The 18539-nt window shown below is 36.2% G+C and overlaps 1 protein-coding gene across 1 annotated transcript in view; it reads left to right on the top strand.

Annotated features, from left to right (window-relative positions):
- LOC119244622 (uncharacterized) overlaps nucleotides 1-18539 on the top strand; it is a 135837-nt gene that overhangs the window by 58522 nt on the left and 58776 nt on the right. Inside the window, exons 19-23 of the mRNA XM_037510473.2 lie at nucleotides 1244-1369; nucleotides 14362-14445; nucleotides 14560-14643; nucleotides 15209-15280; nucleotides 15694-15780. Of these exons, the coding sequence (XP_037366370.2) occupies nucleotides 1244-1369; nucleotides 14362-14445; nucleotides 14560-14643; nucleotides 15209-15280; nucleotides 15694-15780 (453 nt within the window). The remainder of the gene's footprint in view (nucleotides 1-1243; nucleotides 1370-14361; nucleotides 14446-14559; nucleotides 14644-15208; nucleotides 15281-15693; nucleotides 15781-18539) is intronic.

Below are 18539 nucleotides of genomic sequence, written 5' to 3'. Positions count from 1 at the left end.
TGTACCCAGGGCTTGTATAAATAAATAAATAAATAAATAATTTTTTTTTTTTTTAAAAATAATGTCTTGTGGTTTTGTCATATATGTCTTTCACCTGCTTAAGTTTGCTCATAGGCACTTAAATCTTGATGCAATTGTAAATAGGGTGTTTTCTGATTTCTTTCTCTTTGAGCTTGTTGTGCATACAGAAATGCAAAAGACTTTTGTCTATTGTATGTCTTACCTGTCATATCACATACTTATGTTTTCTTCTCATAGATTTTTTTTAAAGATTTATTTATTTATTTTATACAAGAACTGGGGTACAGGTCAGAAGCACAGGAGGGTGAGAGAATTCACCAGAGCCAGAGCGGAGAGCAGAACAGGCAGATGGACAAAATACACTGCTGAGGGGAGCAGCGGGCGAGGCAGGAGAGGTCTGCTGCGCCATGTGGGGTTCTCTCTGGCTGGCAGGGAATCGAACCGGCGCTGAAAAGACCGCGGACGGCTTCACAGCACGGCACTCAACCACTGCACCACTCAACCGCTGCGCCACTGGGGATGCCCAGCTTCTCATAGATTTTTAATGGCATCTTTATTTAGATTATCCTCTGCATACCATCATGTCATCTACAAATAGTGATAGATTCTTCTTTTTCAACTTAAACTCCTTTTATATCTTTCCCTTACTTAATTGCTCTAGCTAGGACTTCTAATACTTTGCTCAGTAGTAGTGATGAAAATGGACATCCTTGACTTGTACCTGTTCTTAGAGGAATTATTTTCAGTGTTTCACCAATGAGTATGATGCTAGCTGTGGGTTTGTTGTCTATGTCTTTATTATATTGAGGTCTGAGCTATGACCTCAGTTTCAGGCATATCATTTAATATAAATCTGGGGGCTGACTATAATCTATACTATTCTCCAGATACCAGATATCAGTGACACCAGTTCATTATATTTTCCCCTGACTAATTTTAAGCCACAGTAGCTCCCAGTAAAGAGCTTATTGAGCATATGTCTGCTACCCTGGGGTTCTAGTCCAGAAAGGGCTATTTTCACAGGCCCCAAGACTTGCCACATGTGTGTGTCTATGTGTGTATAAATTTAATTAAACTAATTGTATAAATTCAATTAAGCTAATTAATTCCAAAGTTAATTTCTGTAATTTTAATTTAATTTTTGTTTGCAAGTAAATTACTGTGTATTAACAAAGCTATAAATCTGATAAATCTAAAAGTAACATTTTCTCAATTTTTCTAGAGAAATATAATGAGGAGATTTTATTTTATGTGACTGACTTTTCTGAAACACTTCCTAGAAGATCTCATGATGAGTCAGGCATTTATAAAGCCACCCATTTACCTTCAATGAATAAAGAACTTCCAGGTAATTTTTTAATATTCCTAGTGTTTTCATTTAAGTTTTAAAATTACAATTGCTTTAATTTTATATAAATAACTAGATTGGGATAGCCTTAATTAAAGAACCAGTTTAGGAATGCATAAGTAAAAGTATTAAATATACTCATCCAAAATAATGCATTCTTAAAGAATGAATAGTGACCCTGGCATAACTCTTCCTTCCAAACCACTACTAAATTTTAGAGACTCCATTTTTCTCCACCTTCCTTGCTTGTTCAGTCTTATAGAACCTGTAAATGAAGGAAATAAATTCATTTGATAATGCACTTTCTTACATTTGTGTATCCCTTTTTTGTCCAATCTGAGGCAGGGTCTGCAGTGGACTCAATAACAGGGTTTCTTTTTTCCACACCCTCCCTAGTACTTGTTGTATCTGGTCATTTTGATGTGGGCTATTCTCACAGGTGTGAGGTAGTATCCCGTTGTGGTTTTTATTTGCATTTCCCTAATGATAAATGATGATGAACATTTTTACACATGCCTGTTGGCCATCTACATGTCTTCTTTTGAGAAGTGTCTATTTCCTCTGTCCATTTTTTGATTTTTGATTTTTTTTTTACTTTTCGTTGAGTTGTATGAGCTCTTTGATATCAATCTCTTGTAAGATGTATGGTGTGCACATATTTTCTCCCATTCCATAGGGTGTCTCTTGGTTATAGTTATGGTCTCCTTGCTGTGCAGTAGCTTTTTGGTTTGATGTAGCCATTTGCAGTAGCATGGGTGGAATTGAAAGAGATAAGTGAAATAAGTCAGAAAGAAAAAGATAAATACCAGATGGTGTTATTAATATGTGGAATACAGAGAATCCAAACTCAGAACCAGAGAGAGACAACCTAAAAAAGTAGCTTTTCAGAACTGACTGAAGAACTGAAATATCCAAAGTGGGGAGAAAGTGGAGGAGGAGTAAGAACAAAGAAGTAAGGAGTAAGCTGTGGTGATTTGGTGGCAGGTACACTATGGTGGCAATACATAATGGGGAGAATAATAATGTTCTCACAATTAAAAAAGTAAATTATTATTTAAATAAATCATAGAGATAATTTACCATGTGTATCTATCCTTTTGCAATAAAATATGTTGAAAATATTTTCTTTTAATGTTTGGTCATTAAATATTTTATGAATTGATTAACATAATATCTGAATTTTATTGCAAACAAATGCATCCATTTTTTTCCTATGTGGAATTTGTATATTGCATATTCACAAACCCATTCTTACCTGAGATCATAAAGATACTCTTCCATACTTTCTTCCAAGAAAATTTTGCTTTTCACACTTAAGTAATCTGCTATGAATTTACTTTTGAGTGTGACATGTGCTTTTTGAATCTTGAATGAATGTACAATTATATTTTGCATTTAAAATGGATAAACAATTATATCAGCACCATTTCATCATTTATTGAACAGTCATTCCTTTTCTATTTACTGGCAGTACTTCTCTGTCACATATCAATATATCAACTATCATCTATTTATCTATTTACTTCTTTCTTCCTCATTCCTCATTTCTTCCCTTATCCTCTCCTTCCCACAATAACTTCCTCCCTCCATCCCTTCTTCCCTCCTTTCCTTTCTCTTTTCCTCTGTTCTTTTTCCCCATTTCTTCCCTTTTTCTTTTTCTGTTGATGTGCATTAATCTACTATATAGTCTGGATCTAGTACCATACTGTCTGAATTCCTAAATTTTATATAAAATTCTGATAAATGGAAAATACTACCCACTGGCCCCAGCAGTTTGGATGATTCACATCCAGGTGGGAGCTGTGGGAGTTCCCACCAGCTAGCCCCAGCAACCTGAATGATTAATATCCCAGTAGGAATGCCCACCAGCCCCAGCAGCTTGGATGACCCATGTTCCCTCGCACTGACTCCAGAAGTCTGGATGACCCATGCAGAGGTGTGAACCACTGAAGGCACCATCTGCAGGCCCCAGCAGCCAAGACACTCACCCAGATGACCCATGCCTGGAACAAATCAAAAGCAAACAATGAGGAGAAAGTAAAATACAAATGGTCAAGCAAGTCCTCAGGGAACAATAACCACTGAAAGAAAATCAGTCTCCAGAATCCACACTGTCATGGAAAAATTTTTCTTCTTGACAGGTGAAGAATTCAAAATTGCCATAATTAAGAAAACCAAAGAATTTGTACCATACAAACAAAACTCAGAAAACCATAACAGAGATATACAAGAAGATGAAAAAAAGGAAAAGAAGGTTATGAGAAATAATCAACAAACAGAATATCAAGATTAAAACTTTAAATAAGAAAATAAAGGAATTGCAGGATGTTAAGAGATCAATGGAAGGGTAAAAATTTCTGCAAAAGACATGGAAATAGAATAAATGGAATAAATGATATAGTAGAACAGATCAGTAATCTCGAAGACACAGATATAAAAAAGAATCAAAGAAGAAAGAGACAAAAGAAAAAGAATGAAGAAATATTTTGATAATTATCAGAGTCATCGGTCTGAAATATAATAGTCAAAGGAATCCCAGAAGAGATAAACAAGCGAGCCGAAAAGCTATTTAAGGAAAGAATTGAAGAAAATTTCCCAAACATGAAGAAGGAAATATAATAAACATATGGCTATATGGCTAGAATGATGTCAGATTATCATAATGAATGGAAAACTACAGCAAGACACATAGTAGTAAAGTTTTCATGAGTCAAAGACCTTTCACTGCCTCCAAGAAACACAATCTTCATGTATTTGTTGATGTTTGACAAACATCAACAAATACATGAAGATTGAAATAATATTAAATATTTTCTCACCATGAAAGTATGAAACTAGAAATCAGCTATAAAAAGAAAGCAAGGTGATCTCCCATTACATGGAGATTGATTAACATGCTACTTGAAAGACCATTGGGTAATGAGAAAATCAAAGAAGAAATAAAAAATAACTTGTGACACAACCTTCCAGAACACATGGGATACAGCAAAAGCAGAATTAAGAGGAATACAAGCCCACATCAAGAATCAAGAACACAAAGAAACTACCTAATATCCCATCTTGAGGAACTAGAAGAACTAAAAAAAAACCCCAAAAGCCAGTAGAAAAAAGGGAAATTATAGAAATTAAAGCATAAATAAATGATCTAGAAATCAATAAAAACCATCCAAATGATCAATGATATCAAAATCTGCTTCTTTGAAAAAAATAAACAAAAAAGATAAACCTCTACTCAGGCTCACAAAGAAAAAGAAGGGGAAAACTCAAATAAATAGAAAGAATAAATGCAAGAGGAGAAATTACAACAGACAGCAGAAATCTGAAAGATAGAGATTACTATGAACATTTATATGCAAATTAGTTTAATAGTCTCAATGAGTTGAAAAAATTCTTAGGTTCACACAATCACTCAAGACTGAACAAAGAAGAAATAGAAAACTTGGACAAACTGTTGGTTTGGAAACATGCCAACACACCCCCAGGGACATGCTGAGGGACCAGTTATGGAGCAGGTTGGCAAGGCAAGACTCTGCTGCTCGGTAAGCAGCAAGACTCTGCTTCTCTGCTTGCTATTTATTAGCAGTAATAAACAAACATGATTGATTATGTGGCAGTGGCAGCAGGAGCAGGGTCCAGGGGAGACAGAGGGTAATCAACTTTATAGGGAACAGGAAGGGACTTGTTCGCCACATATACAAGGAGGACTTCCCGTGCAGGTACTTGATGTAATAGCTGAGGTACTTCTAGACCACCTCAGACCATGTCCACACAATTAGTCAATGGGTACCTATGTGTCCCCAGCTGCCTCATGATGTGGGCCATTGTCTTAAGGCAGTCATGCAAGATTGCCTTATCCAAATCCTTCACACACACATGGGTACTCAGGGAGGCCATACACACACAGGTGCAGAGGCGCCAAGTGGTAGAGAGGCCACAATAAACCAATTACAAGCAAGGAAATTGAAACAGTAATCAAAACCCTCCCAAGAAACAAAAGCCCAGAACAGGATAGTTTCATAAGCAAATTCTAGCAAACATTCAGAGATGAATGCTTATCCTGCTAAAAAGTCTTTCAAAAAATTGAGGAAGAAGGAATACTTCCAAATACATTTTACAAGGTCAACATCACTTGAATACCAAAACTAAACAAAGACAACACATGTAAAAAGAATACTACAGACCAGTCTCTCTAAGGAACACAGATGCCAAAAAACCACAATGAGATACCATCTCACAGCTGTGAGAATGGCCTATGTTAAAAAAAAATAAAACTGGTAATAACAAATGCTGGTGAAGATCTGAGAAAAAGGAACTCTCACACTGCTGGTGGGAATGCAAACTGGTCCAGTCACTATGGAATGTTGTGTGAAGGATTCTCAAAACACTAAAAATGGACCTACCAAAAGATCCAGTGATTCCACTCCTGGGAATATACACAAAGAACACAAAAACACTAATTTGAAGGGAAACTTGCACTCCTTGTTTATTGCAGTACTATTTACAATAGCCAAGATATGGAAACAATCTAAATGCCCCCATAAAAGACCAATGGATCAATTAAGATGTGGTATATATACACAATGGAATACTACTCAGTGATCAAAATGATAAACTCATGCCATTTGTGGAAACATGGATAGAGCTGGAAAGGATTATGCTGAGAGAAATAAGTCAGAAGGAAGAAGAAAAATAACAGATAGTCTCATATAGGGAAATACAGAGGAGCTGGACAAAAAAAAAAAAAAAACACAAAAAAACAGGAAAAAGACAAACCTTGCAGGCAAACCATAGATCTAAGTCATAGAGCAGGAGAGTGGGAAGGGAGAGGTATCAAGACAGTTAAGGGAGAGCACAGGGATGTGCTGTGATGGTTTGTAAATGCTATGGTGGTGGGAGAATGAAGGGTACAGCACCTGAGGGGAGAAATCAAATATTGCACAAAAATGAACAGGTAAGAAATTAAAAAATTAATAATTTTGAAAAATTCCAAGAAAAGTCCTTTTCTTCTTTTTATTGGAATTTCATTGAATAATTAGATTATTATTAGAAGAAATGATATTTAAAAATATTGATTTTAATGCAAGAACAAGAAACCTTTCACCACTTTTTATATTATCTTTAATTACTTTCAATAAAATTTCATTATTTTTACCAAAAAAATGGGGTACTAGAAATAGAGCAGAGAGATGAAGAGAGCAATAAAAATATTTAAAGAAAAATATTTGAAAAATTTGAAAACTGTTCAGTGAATTTTAATGCTTTATGTCTCTGTGCTTATCTATCTGACGATCACTTGCTTTTTCAATTCAAATGAATCAGTTTTCAAATTGTATCTTTTGTAGAAAGACTGAAGGTACAATTAGCCCACTAACATGTTGCTGTAGCTCATATTGCTTTAATAAATGTTGCTAATAACAATGAAACACTTTTTCCCCCACCCAGTGTGTCTTTGGATTAGGTAATAATGATGCCTCATATGGTACCCACCTCTTTTTGGTGGATGGTGTATATGTGCTGCAGTGGGTATGCTTCAAACTTTAAATATTCATGGGTTCAATCATTACTGTAAGGCAAGATCTCCAATGTATGTTACCTGGTAGGTTTGCAACTTTGACTCAAAACAAATATTATGCCCATAAAACTTTGCCAACAGATGACCGAGAGTCACCAATTGTAATAATTCCTTTTGCAATATGTGATATGTTTCTATGAATTTCACTAGTTTCTTCTATCATTGGAGCTAAGGAGTAGTTTTTAAAATAAAGTGAAAAGCAAAAATCACAAATAGAAAGCACAGGATCAAAACTCACATTTTTCTAAATGACCCTTTTTAAAAAAGATTTATTTATTTATGCATACAAGAACTGGGGTTCAGGCCAGTGGTGAAGGGGTTGAGAGGAATCACCAGAAACAGAGTTGGGAACAGAACAGGCAGACTGACTGAAGCACACTGCTGAGGGAAGCAGTGGGCGAGTCAGGAAAGTTCTACCGCGCCATGTGGGTCAGCTCCCTGGCCAGGGATTGAAATCATGCTACAGTGGCTGCGAAATAGCTTCCATAGTGCTGCGTCTTAACCCCTTGTGCCACCAGGGAGGACCCTAAATGACCCATTTTCTCTGAACCAGCTGGAAGGTCTACATGCCAATGAGATCTGAGAAGGTACTTTTACCTCAGCTCATACGGTCTTTATTATTCTTTCCCACCATTATTTGCCATCATGGTTTAGAGTTACATAACCTAAAATGGGGGTAAGTCAATTTCTGCCTCATAGTAGCATCCTGTGCCTAGGATAACAATAATGCGCCACTTGCCTGGGGTTGGGGTAAGAGGAGAGGAAGTGTTGTGTCCCTTCAAAATGGGTATATCCCTAGCATATGATTTTTTCTTAATGTACATGTGAACATTTATTACTCAAATTCCCAGAAATGACTCTGAAATAGCCTTCATATTTTATGGGAATGGCACTAAAGAGTTATAAGAAATCATTTGTGTATCAGTTTTTTCCACTATCTGGATAGGTCACTTTGGCAAAATCATTCAAACTCCATAATCCCCATATAACATGCACTTATATTTGATTACTTAATGATCACAATGCCTTTATGCTACTAGAACATGCTACAATAATTCATCATATATTTTCTATTATAATTAGTTGAAAATGTAAATTATGAAAGGAAAAACTGCTGTTTTAAAAGTTTGAGAAAATGATGTATAAATATCCAATGCCATTTATGATAAAAGGTTCTCCCCAAAATGGGAATAAGTGAAACCTGTTTAAATACTGACCTACAGTCAATGTCATATTCAATGCTGCAAACCTGAAAGCATTTCCACTAAAATAAGGAACATGACAGGTATGTCCACTATCAGCACTTTTATTCAACACAGTTTTGGAAGTCCTCGTTGAAGCACTCCTGATCTTGTCTGATCTTACAAGAGGAATTGCACAGGTAGCTATTTTATTGGTTATTGATTCCACCTAGATGGTTAATTAAGTGTAAATTGATAATCTCAGATAGAGAGATTGTCAGTTTCATTATATTGTCGTACTTTATGCTACTGCCCCTTCCCTCTTTTGTGACAGCAAAAAAAAAAAAAAAAAAGCAAAGAACTCAGCAGAGAAATAAGGGAAAGAGACACGCAGAGCAAGGAGAGGGAGGTCATTGTGAAACAGGGAAATTATAACCCTCACTTGACCGTAAGATTCTCCACAGCTTAATTTTGAATCCTGTGTCTTAACCTGAAATTGATTGCCTCCTGCTTATCTGAGGATCCATTCAGATTGCTCTGTTCTTTTTTCATCTGTCTGTTAAAGAAAGAGCAGAGGAGCTAAATTACACCTGTAATGTGCCCCAGTTTTGTGTTGCTGTAATTCATGAGGAGAGGGGGTTTGTTTCTGTGAATAAGAAAACCATAGTTTGCAGATTTACCTGTGAGAAAGTTTTACATTCTATTTCACCAAGTGCACCTCTACAAGAGGAGTATGCTTTAATATTAAATCTGGAAGTTGTATATTTGTCTCATAATTTCCTTGGGATGAATTCAAATAGCATAGGAGATAACATTGAATAGAAAAGTACTAGTTAAGGAATTATGCTTGATGGCTGTATGTAACACATGTCTTCCCCTGAATATTAGTGTCTAGTCCTATAAATAAACATCTGCTTACTTCAGTGTAACATGGCTTATATAAATCCTGCACACATATACATTTTAAAGTTTTGTGATTCTACCATACAGACTTTCCATGACAACTCTTCTTCCATAATAAGAAGAGCTAATTTAGTTAATCCTACATCATATAAGCATACACACACACACACACACATACTCACAGTTTCTATACAAGTTTTTTTTTTTTGAAATCTCTTTATATGTGAAGGGAATCATATAGAACACTTGACAGATGGAGTTGCAATAAGCTTCATGTATCTGGGGAAAGAGATTTTAGAAAATTCTGTAAGTAACTCACTGAACCTAAGTATGAATTGAGGCAACTTGAATTAAGTAACTAAATAATGAACAAATCAGTGATTCAGTAAATAAATAATAAAATCAACAGTAAATTCAAAACAAAAACGAAACTAACCAATCACAGAAAAGGGATACAGAAGTCAGAACACAGAGTTGATACACTATATAATCAGTAATATCCGGGTGTTTGCAATAGTAAGAAAAAGACACACACACACACACACACACACAAAGAAATAGTAAACTGAAACCAAATTTAGGTACATCAAGTAACAGAAATTTCTTGTGAGACTTTGATGATGGCCTAGGTAAATAATACTTATGAAGCCATTATAATAATATGTATAGAGAACTATAGGAATCTATGACCAAAGAAGAAGATGCTGTGATCAAAACATTTCATTAAAAAAGACAGTATAAACACAAAGATTAAAAATTAATAGCAAGAGAGAAGAACAAAGACCCCGGGAGACCAGCACACAGCCTGGGCTGCCGGTAAGCTTGTGCGGAAAAGCGGCGCGCTTGGCGCGCTTGAAAAGCAAACGCAGACCTGGATCGCGGCTGCCCAGGTCCCCGCGCCTGCGACCTAGGCTTGCGGGGAGACGTGTGGAGGCCCTCACGGGGGTGAAAGTCCCTCACTGAGTGAGCAGGAACCAGGCGCCCAGGCACGGGAGCGGAGCAAAAGGCGCCATTCCCGCGCCACTGAACTGGGCTACAACCTGAGTCCTGGAACTGAGGGCTTTGAACTGAGACCCGGGGCACGAAAATTCGGGGCGTGGGTTCTCCATGACGGTGGGGCACAAGGCAGACAGCACCCCAAAGCTGTTGAGGTTTACCCTACCATTCCCGCTCTGTTCCCTGTCCCACGGGGTGGGGGGAGGCGAAAAACAGCCCCCCAAGGACAATAGGAGAGATCTCTGGCGCCACCTAGTGACCAGAAAAAAAAGTCACTAACACCCCATAGAACAGGAAATTTCTTAAGACTGCTTGAAAAGGGCAGAAGGCTTCTGCCAGTGGAAGCCACTGGACCCAGTGGCCAGCCGGGAAGTTAGCCCACGCCAGGCCCCTTCCGACCAGCAGTCTGAGCCCACAGAGGGAGCAGGCACCCACGTCCGGGGCAGACCGGGTGCGCAGAAGAGTGTGCCTGAAACAGGAGGCGCAGGGACTGCATCCCGCTTCGCCATTTTAGAACAGGGACATTTCTTCAGTAAAAACTGCCTAAAACCAGCAGAAAGCTCCCCCAGAAGGCAGAGATGGCTCCTGGAGGAGCCAGAGGGGAGCGGAGAAGTTCACCCAAGATGCCAGCCAGTCCGAGCAACACAGTGTCCCAATGCATACGACAAATTAGAAAACAGACAGTAGGGAGTAGAAGAACCACACGCAACCTAACAACTCCTCAGGAAAGAAGCACACCACAAAAAGAAAATCACTCCCCAGATTGCAACGGCAGCAACTTGGAAGAACTTCTGAGCCTTCCAGAAAGAGAATTTAAAATTGCCATGATTAAAAAAGTGATAGATCAGAAGAAGGAAATTGAGTCCCTAAAGAGGGAAAACAATGGTCAGAAGAATGAAATTGAGTCCCTAAAGAGGGAAGTAAAAGAAATGCAGGAGATCAAAGAATTAATGGAGGAACTAAAGAACTCTGGGAAAAGCAATGAAAGCAGAATAGATGAAATGGAAGAACGAATAAGTACTCTTGAAGACACAGAAATAAAAAGAACCAAAACAGAAAAGGAAAGAGAAGTACGAAGGAAAAAAACCAAAGAAAGACTTCGGGAACTATCTGACTCCATGAGGAAAGGAAATATAAGAGTTATAGGAATTTCAGAAGGAGAGGAGAGAGATGTAGGAACAGAGAAAATATTCCAGGAGATAATTGAAGAGAACTTCCCAAATGCGAAGAAGGAGCTGAAAATTGATATACAAGAAGCAAGAAGAACACCAAACTTCCACGACGAAAGGAAAAACACAGCAAGACACATAATAGTAAAGCTCCCAAGAATCCAGGACAAGGAAAAAATAATGAAGCTGACAAGAGGGAAGAAACAGATAACATTCAAAGGAAAACCAATCAGGCTGACATCAGACTTCTCTGAAGAAACACTATGGGCAAGGAGAGAGTGGAGGGACATAGTCAACAGACTCCAAGAAAACAGATGCCAACCAAGAATACTCTATCCCGCAAAGCTCTCTTTCCTCCATGAAGAAAGAATATGGACCTTCCCAGACAAAGAAAAACTCCGGAATTTCATTACGACTAAACCCCCACTCCAAAAAATACTACAAGGAATCCTAAAGCCAGAACCTCAGAGGGACGAATAACAACGAAAGAAGACCAAAAAAAAAAAAAAGTTATTAAAAGAATAAATAAATAAAATCAAAGGAAAGACAAACACAATGGCAAATACAGATGCTAACATATCAATATTAACTCTAAATGTAAATGCATTAAACTCTTCAATAAAAAGACACAGAGTTGCAGCCTGGATTAAGAAATAAAAATTAATAGCAAGGAACAGAAGGAAAATTATAGTATTGAAAGTTAACTAAATGAAAGATAAATTCATGGGAAGAGAGGAAGAGAAGACTTGATTGTTCTGAAGGCTTATCTAACATTAGGTAATGGGAATACTGGAAGGAGATAAGAGGGTGTCAAGAGCAGAAAAAATATTTGAAGAAAAAAATGGTGATAAGTGTGAAAACAGGTCAGTCTCTAACTCAAAGCACAAGGAAATCTAAGTAGAAAGCACAAAATAAAATCAACAATCAGGCCTGCCATAGCATAAATGTTGAGAAAACAAAGACAAAGAGAGAATCTTGACAACAGCAATAAACAACTCGTGGTGTGAAGGAGCACCCTGCTAAGATGAACACCTGAGTTAAAAGCAGAAATGATAGAGGCAAGAAAGCAATGGGTTGGCCTATTCCAGGTCCTGAGAGGAAAAACCTGTCAACAAAAATCTTGTTTTAGATAAGCTAGTCTGCAAAAATGAAGGTGAAATATTGATTTCCCAAAGAAACAAAAATTGAGCTAATTCATTGCTACCAGACAAATCCATTGTAATAGAAATACTAACAAGAATTCTTCTTGCTAAAAGCAAGTAATCTCAGAGAACAATTTAATCCAAAATAGAGTAAAAAGAGAAACTTAAACAAAGAGCAAATGAAGCACCCAAAAATCATGGGCAAGGTTAATTCTCTAATTACCAAAGCGCATACAAATGCATATTTGTGTCTTTTCTTCTCTTAATTGATTAAAATGCCAACTGTATAAAACAATAGGTATTAAAATACAGTGCTGGATCCCCAACGTACAGACTTCAAATATATTTCACAACAGTTGAACAAGGAGAGGTGGGACCTGCAGATTAAATGTAGGAAAAAATGGGAACAAGTGCTAACATGAATCAAGGAAAAGATCCAAAGATTATCAATAAGAATGTTATTATAACAAAACTCTTGACATTTACTGGCTATAATTTCTTCTCAGTTTCCTTAAAGCTATACTGTATTGTAAACAGATGATTATAACAAGCTTTACAATACTTATATGATTTATAAATGTGTTGCTTCAATAGCTGCAAAAATGACAAACAATATAGTAATTTTGAAAACAATGCTGATAATAAGTAATATGTAGATATTGTGAAGGAGAAAATGTGTGACTCCTTAAAGGTTATAAATTACTCCTCCACAGATCATTATGCTTTTCGTGTTTTAACACAATCTGCCCTCTGGGATTATTCTTAATGAATCCATGGTTATCTAAGGATACTTTGCTCTCATTATTAAGCTCTTACAATGTATCTGTTAGAGAGAGAACCATAGGACTGATTTATGACCAATGCAGTTATGTTGTTCTGCAGCTTATAATACTTTCACAAATATTGGGGATTAATTATGGAGCACTGTTTCTAGTGACCAATGTGTCTTTGATGTAGGTAATGATGCCCCGTCTGGTCTCTAACTCTGTTTACATTGCGGTGCTGGTGTATCTGTGTTGCCATGTAATTGAGAAAACTTTAGATATTCATAGGCTCAATCATTTCTCCAAGGAAAAACTTCCTGTCTTATGTTATCTGGAGCATGACAGGTCTGACCATGGCTACATGCTGTGTAGAACAAATGATTTGCCCAAAAATCTACCCAACAAGTTACTGAGAGTCATTAACTATGTTTATTACTTTTTTAAAATATGCAATTCTTTTGAAAGTAGTTCATACAATATTCTTCTGTCAGTGGAACTAGGGCGTTGTTCCTGATGTTAACTGAAAAGTAAAAGTCACATGAAGACTCAACTAGAAAGGGATGAGGACTATTTCTCAAGTTATTGCAAATGCCCCATTTCATTGACCCAATTCAAAGTTGTACAAGTTAATGACCCTGAGAAAGTGTACTTTCTATCAGTTCATTTGCTAAGCTTTTCTACCACAATACATCCTCATTTACAGTTACTTAACCTAAAAGGAGTATGAGTATTACAGTTTTCCTGGATTATTTCTGCCTCTTAGAAGCATTCCTTGACTAGGATGACCATAATTCCTATCCTGTCCTGGGACAAAATTACTGAGACCTGTCTCACTGGGATATCTGTCCTAAGTGATATGTGTTTCATATACACATGAAATTCTTCTTATTCAGATAAACAGCCCCATCAGATATAACTTTGCAAAACCCTTCATATGTTTGGGAAACAGCCCTGGTTAAAAAATTGTGAGAATCATTTTGCACACTGATTTTGAAAATGCCTGGATATGTCGCCCTGGCCAAATCTCTAACCCTCTCTTATCTCCATATACAGATCCTTTACTTATTGCTAATGGTACTTTCAAGAAAAATAGAATGTTTCTGTAGTCCAAAGCTTTTATTATAACCCTTCTTTTTAAAAAAAAGTCATTCTAATTAGAGGAGAAATAAGAGCTCATACACATCCACATGTGTATGCACAAACTAAAATATATTAGTATTTACCTTGAAAAAGTGTTTTGAAATTGCTTTTTTTTTTAAATGTAGACACTGATATAAAATATGCCCCAAGTGTGTTTCGAAGAGGTACTATATATGAAGAATTCAAGATACGATCCAAGGGTCATCTTGGTAAGGACAAGATAGTTCATATCTATTCGTGGTTTAGTTATCTTATTTGGGACCTTTTCTTGTATGGTAATAGTTTCTATACAAAGTATTTTAGGAATCTCTTTATATCTCTAGGGAGTAATGTAAAACACTTGACAGATGCTGATGCAAGAAGAGATAAAAAGATAAAACTCAAGAGACAATCACAAATTGTCCCAGGTAGGAACAAGAATATTACAAGTCTAATTTTTCAATTACAGTTAATAATTTCTAATTATTTATCTTCTCCACAGTTTAACTATATTTGGATGCATAATAACAACAGTGTGTATAGTTTAGTATTTTTGGACAAAAGTTTTCATGAATTTCTTCTTTAGTTTTATGCCTGTATTAAATATCAATGTAGAAGAGGTAAATATCTTGAATGTTAGCAATTGCTCATCTAAAAGATTACCAGAAACATGTGCAGCTGTAAACTCTTTTCTTTTCAATGAGGATTAAAAAGGCAATTGTATAAAGCAATAGGTATAAAAACATAGTGCTGGGGCCCCAACATACAATCTCTAGTGTTTCACAAGTGCTGCTTGTTAATGACGCTCTTGGTTAAAATAGTGTATTTAGACAAACCACAGCTTTCATTATAATCCTTCTAAATAAAAACATCACTAAAATGAAGAAATAACAGCAATAATAATGTGCATGCACAAACACATATATGTTCATATTTACCTACAATATAGTTTTGAAATGTGCTTTTTAATATTGTATATTGACCCTGTTGTAGAACACTACGCAGATGTGACTGAAAGAAGTTTAAAACATGCTGAAATGAAGGCAATAACAAAATCTTATCTTGGTAAGGACGAGGATATTTCAGTTTCTTTGTGTTTTTGATATTTTCTCTGGGATTTCTTCAAGTTTGGACTTGAATCATGTAACTCTGCAATAGCTATAGTTGAGAAAATACGGTGAATCAATTCATGAATCGATTTTGCATAGCCTGGGCGTGTCACCTGGATCAAGTCACTAAACCTCTCTAATCTCAATCCCAATCTTTTTCTGAGTGCTAATGAAGGTTTCAGGTTAAGGTGGTGTTTTTCTGCATCACCCTTTCATTATAATCCTTCTATAATAAAACATCATAGAGAGGTGAAATAATATAGAGGAGAAAGAAAAATACATATAAATCCACATGTGCATGTACAAACAAAAATATTTATATATACCTTAAATAAGTGTATTGAAAATACTTGGTTTTTTTTTTAATAGACTCTCTTGCAGAACAATTCACAGGAGCAATTAGAAGAAGTAGTACTCTTCGTGGGGAAACCAAGAGACGATCAAAGAGTCATTTTGGTAAGTACAAAAATATTTCATACCTATTTGTTTTTTAGTTCTTTTCTCTGGGATCTTCAAATTTGTATCTTTTAATGACCACAGTGCCTATATGCTACTACAACTTTTTTTTTAAAAAGTTCTTCATAATTCACCTTCAATAATTAGTGCAAGAGTTGCAGTTATGGAAAAAGTTATGGAAAAAGAGCTCCATATTATAAGTTTGAAAACTCATCAATGAAAGTAATGCTTAGATATTCAGTGACCTAGAGACTTAGGAATATGTTTATTTCTGATGCAGATCTACTCAAAATTTTGCAGACTAGAAAGTATATTGTGTATATTCAAAAGCAGAAATGCTAGATTATGAATATGATAAGAAAAATTGAGCAGGTAGTTATTTCATTGGCTACTGATTCACTCTAGATCATTAAAATATCCGGTAAACTGATAGTCTCAGATGGAGCAGTTGTCAGTTTTACTATGTAGTTTATGCTTGTGCCCCTTTGCCTGAGTTCATAGGTTTGATGCTCTGCCACTTTTTCTGTGGCATGAAGGCGTAGGAGGCAGAGAGCCTCAGCAGAGAAGTAAGGGAAGGAAACATCCAGAGAGAGAACACTGTCATAAAACATCAGTCATCTAGGTGACTGCAATTATCCCCACATCTGTGCCCTCAGGGGAGCTACATCAGAAGCCACAGGCTGTACTTCAGGAGACATCATACAATAAGAAACAGTGCAGCTTAACCTCTATATGGATAATCAGGCAAACAACAATAACAAACCTCTAAAGGACAGGGAAGCATCAGGATCCAATTGGACTACAATATTCTTTGCAAAGACCATTTGTACTACCCTCTGACCCCACACACTCACAATACAAAATATCACAATTTTGTCCATGAAAGAAATAGAAAAGTATGAAACATACACTGGAAAATGGGAGACACCAAAATGATCTTGCATGTATCTCAAATGGAGTCCAGAGAAAAGTTAGAGATATTTAGAAAGAGTTCAAGGAAACTGGGACAAAAAGAAAGGAAGATTAATGGCAGTGACACAACAAACAGGAATATAAAAAAAAAATTGAGATTTACTCTCATAATCACAATGAAAAATCTGAAGTTTGAAATACTGACGTGAAGTATAACACAGACAGGAATAACTAGGGAGCCAAAGTAGCCTTGAAAGGTCTGAAGAGTCTACACACTTAACGTAATGGGAACATTGAAGTAGAGCAGAGATACCAAGAGGCAGGAAAAATTCATGGAAGGATAGTGACCGAGAAAATGGAAAATATTTGTTGATAAATATGAATAAATATAAATCCGTACTAAGCAAACTCCATTTAAGCAGAATAGGTGCTTACAAGGACAAAGACAGAAGAAATGTTGAATGCCTCAAAGGGAGTACGCAACTCACATGTCAAAGAACACCCAGTACACTGGGTTCTTGATCTGTGCTTGGGAAACTATGAAGGCCAGAAAACAGTGATGTAGATGGCAGATTAAAAATGCTGAAAGAAAAACAGAGGCACCAAGAAAAATATATCCAGGAGAGATATTTCAAAAATTAAAAATGAGGCCAAAGCACCCCCTGAATAGATAGTGAGGTCACTCTTTGCTAGACACCTGCTTTACTGGAAATACTAAAGAAATATTTTCAGACTGAATGCAGTTGACATCAGACAAACTTTTGAAAACCTCTCCCCAAAAACAGAAAAAGATTTGTACAAATCCAAAGTACTGTAAGAAAGCATATCCTGTCTCCTTTCTCATCTTAATTCATTTCAAAGGTAATTGTTTAAAACAGTATCTGTAGTAATGTTTTGTTGGTCCTACAAATTTGGAAAATTTATATACACCACTGTAGCATCCCAAGGGTGATATGTGGGAGCAGTCATGTATTTGAGTAAGAAAAGGACAGTGTATTAGCTGAAATCCACTGAAACAAATGTAAAGAACCAAAAATTATGTCAGAAGGCAAGTGTAACAGGTGATATATATATATATATATGTTTGCATTTAATTCTTCTCTCAGCTTCATTAAACTATATCAATTTACACATAGAAATAATTTAACAAATGACCTCATCATATGTGTAAGTGCAGTGGGCATATAACAACTCCAGTGGAAAGAGGAATTGGAGATAGCTAGGTATAACAATTCTATGTCTCACTGGACTTTAATTAGATAACTAATTAATGAAGTGGATTCTACACTTGGCTCTATTGCTATCACATATCTCAATATAACTTTTAGTGAATTGGACGATATAACAGGGACAATGTATGGAAAAATAGCTCAGTGATCTAGAAGTGTTAAGATATTCTTGGAAAGATTTAAAGCAATGGGAAGATATTTTAAAGTAGGGAAATTATGACCATCACTCTATTACTAGATAAAATAGAAAATACCTTTAAATTCTTAGATATTAACTCAATTTTACCTTAAATGGTCTCTGAATGCCTCTTGGCTTATCTGAGGTAAGGAAGCCAAACCTGTGTTTTCTTGATTCAAAAAACGCTGGTATTTTATTTGTATCCTTTGAATGGGATACAGTGGCTATAATATATTTGCTAATTTACACTGTTTTTGTGTTGTTTTAACTCACATTACCATCATGAATGGGGCTATAAATTCTTCTGAGCCATACATTTTGGTGTTTTGGTGTTTGTTTCTGTGATGAAGATGGACCTGTGAGGGGAAAATGTTATGTTCTACTTTTGTAGATTCATCCCCAAAGGATGAGTGCATTTTTATGTTAGCCTTGAAGTTATA

Source organism: Talpa occidentalis, unplaced genomic scaffold (genome assembly GCF_014898055.3).
Source record: "Talpa occidentalis isolate TD23 unplaced genomic scaffold, MPIMG_talOcc4v2.1 talOcc4.14, whole genome shotgun sequence".
In the NCBI taxonomy this organism is placed as follows: Eukaryota; Metazoa; Chordata; class Mammalia; order Eulipotyphla; family Talpidae; genus Talpa; species Talpa occidentalis.
The sequence above is the reverse complement of the archived record's forward strand: the minus strand, read 5'-3'. Positions and strand labels throughout refer to the sequence as shown.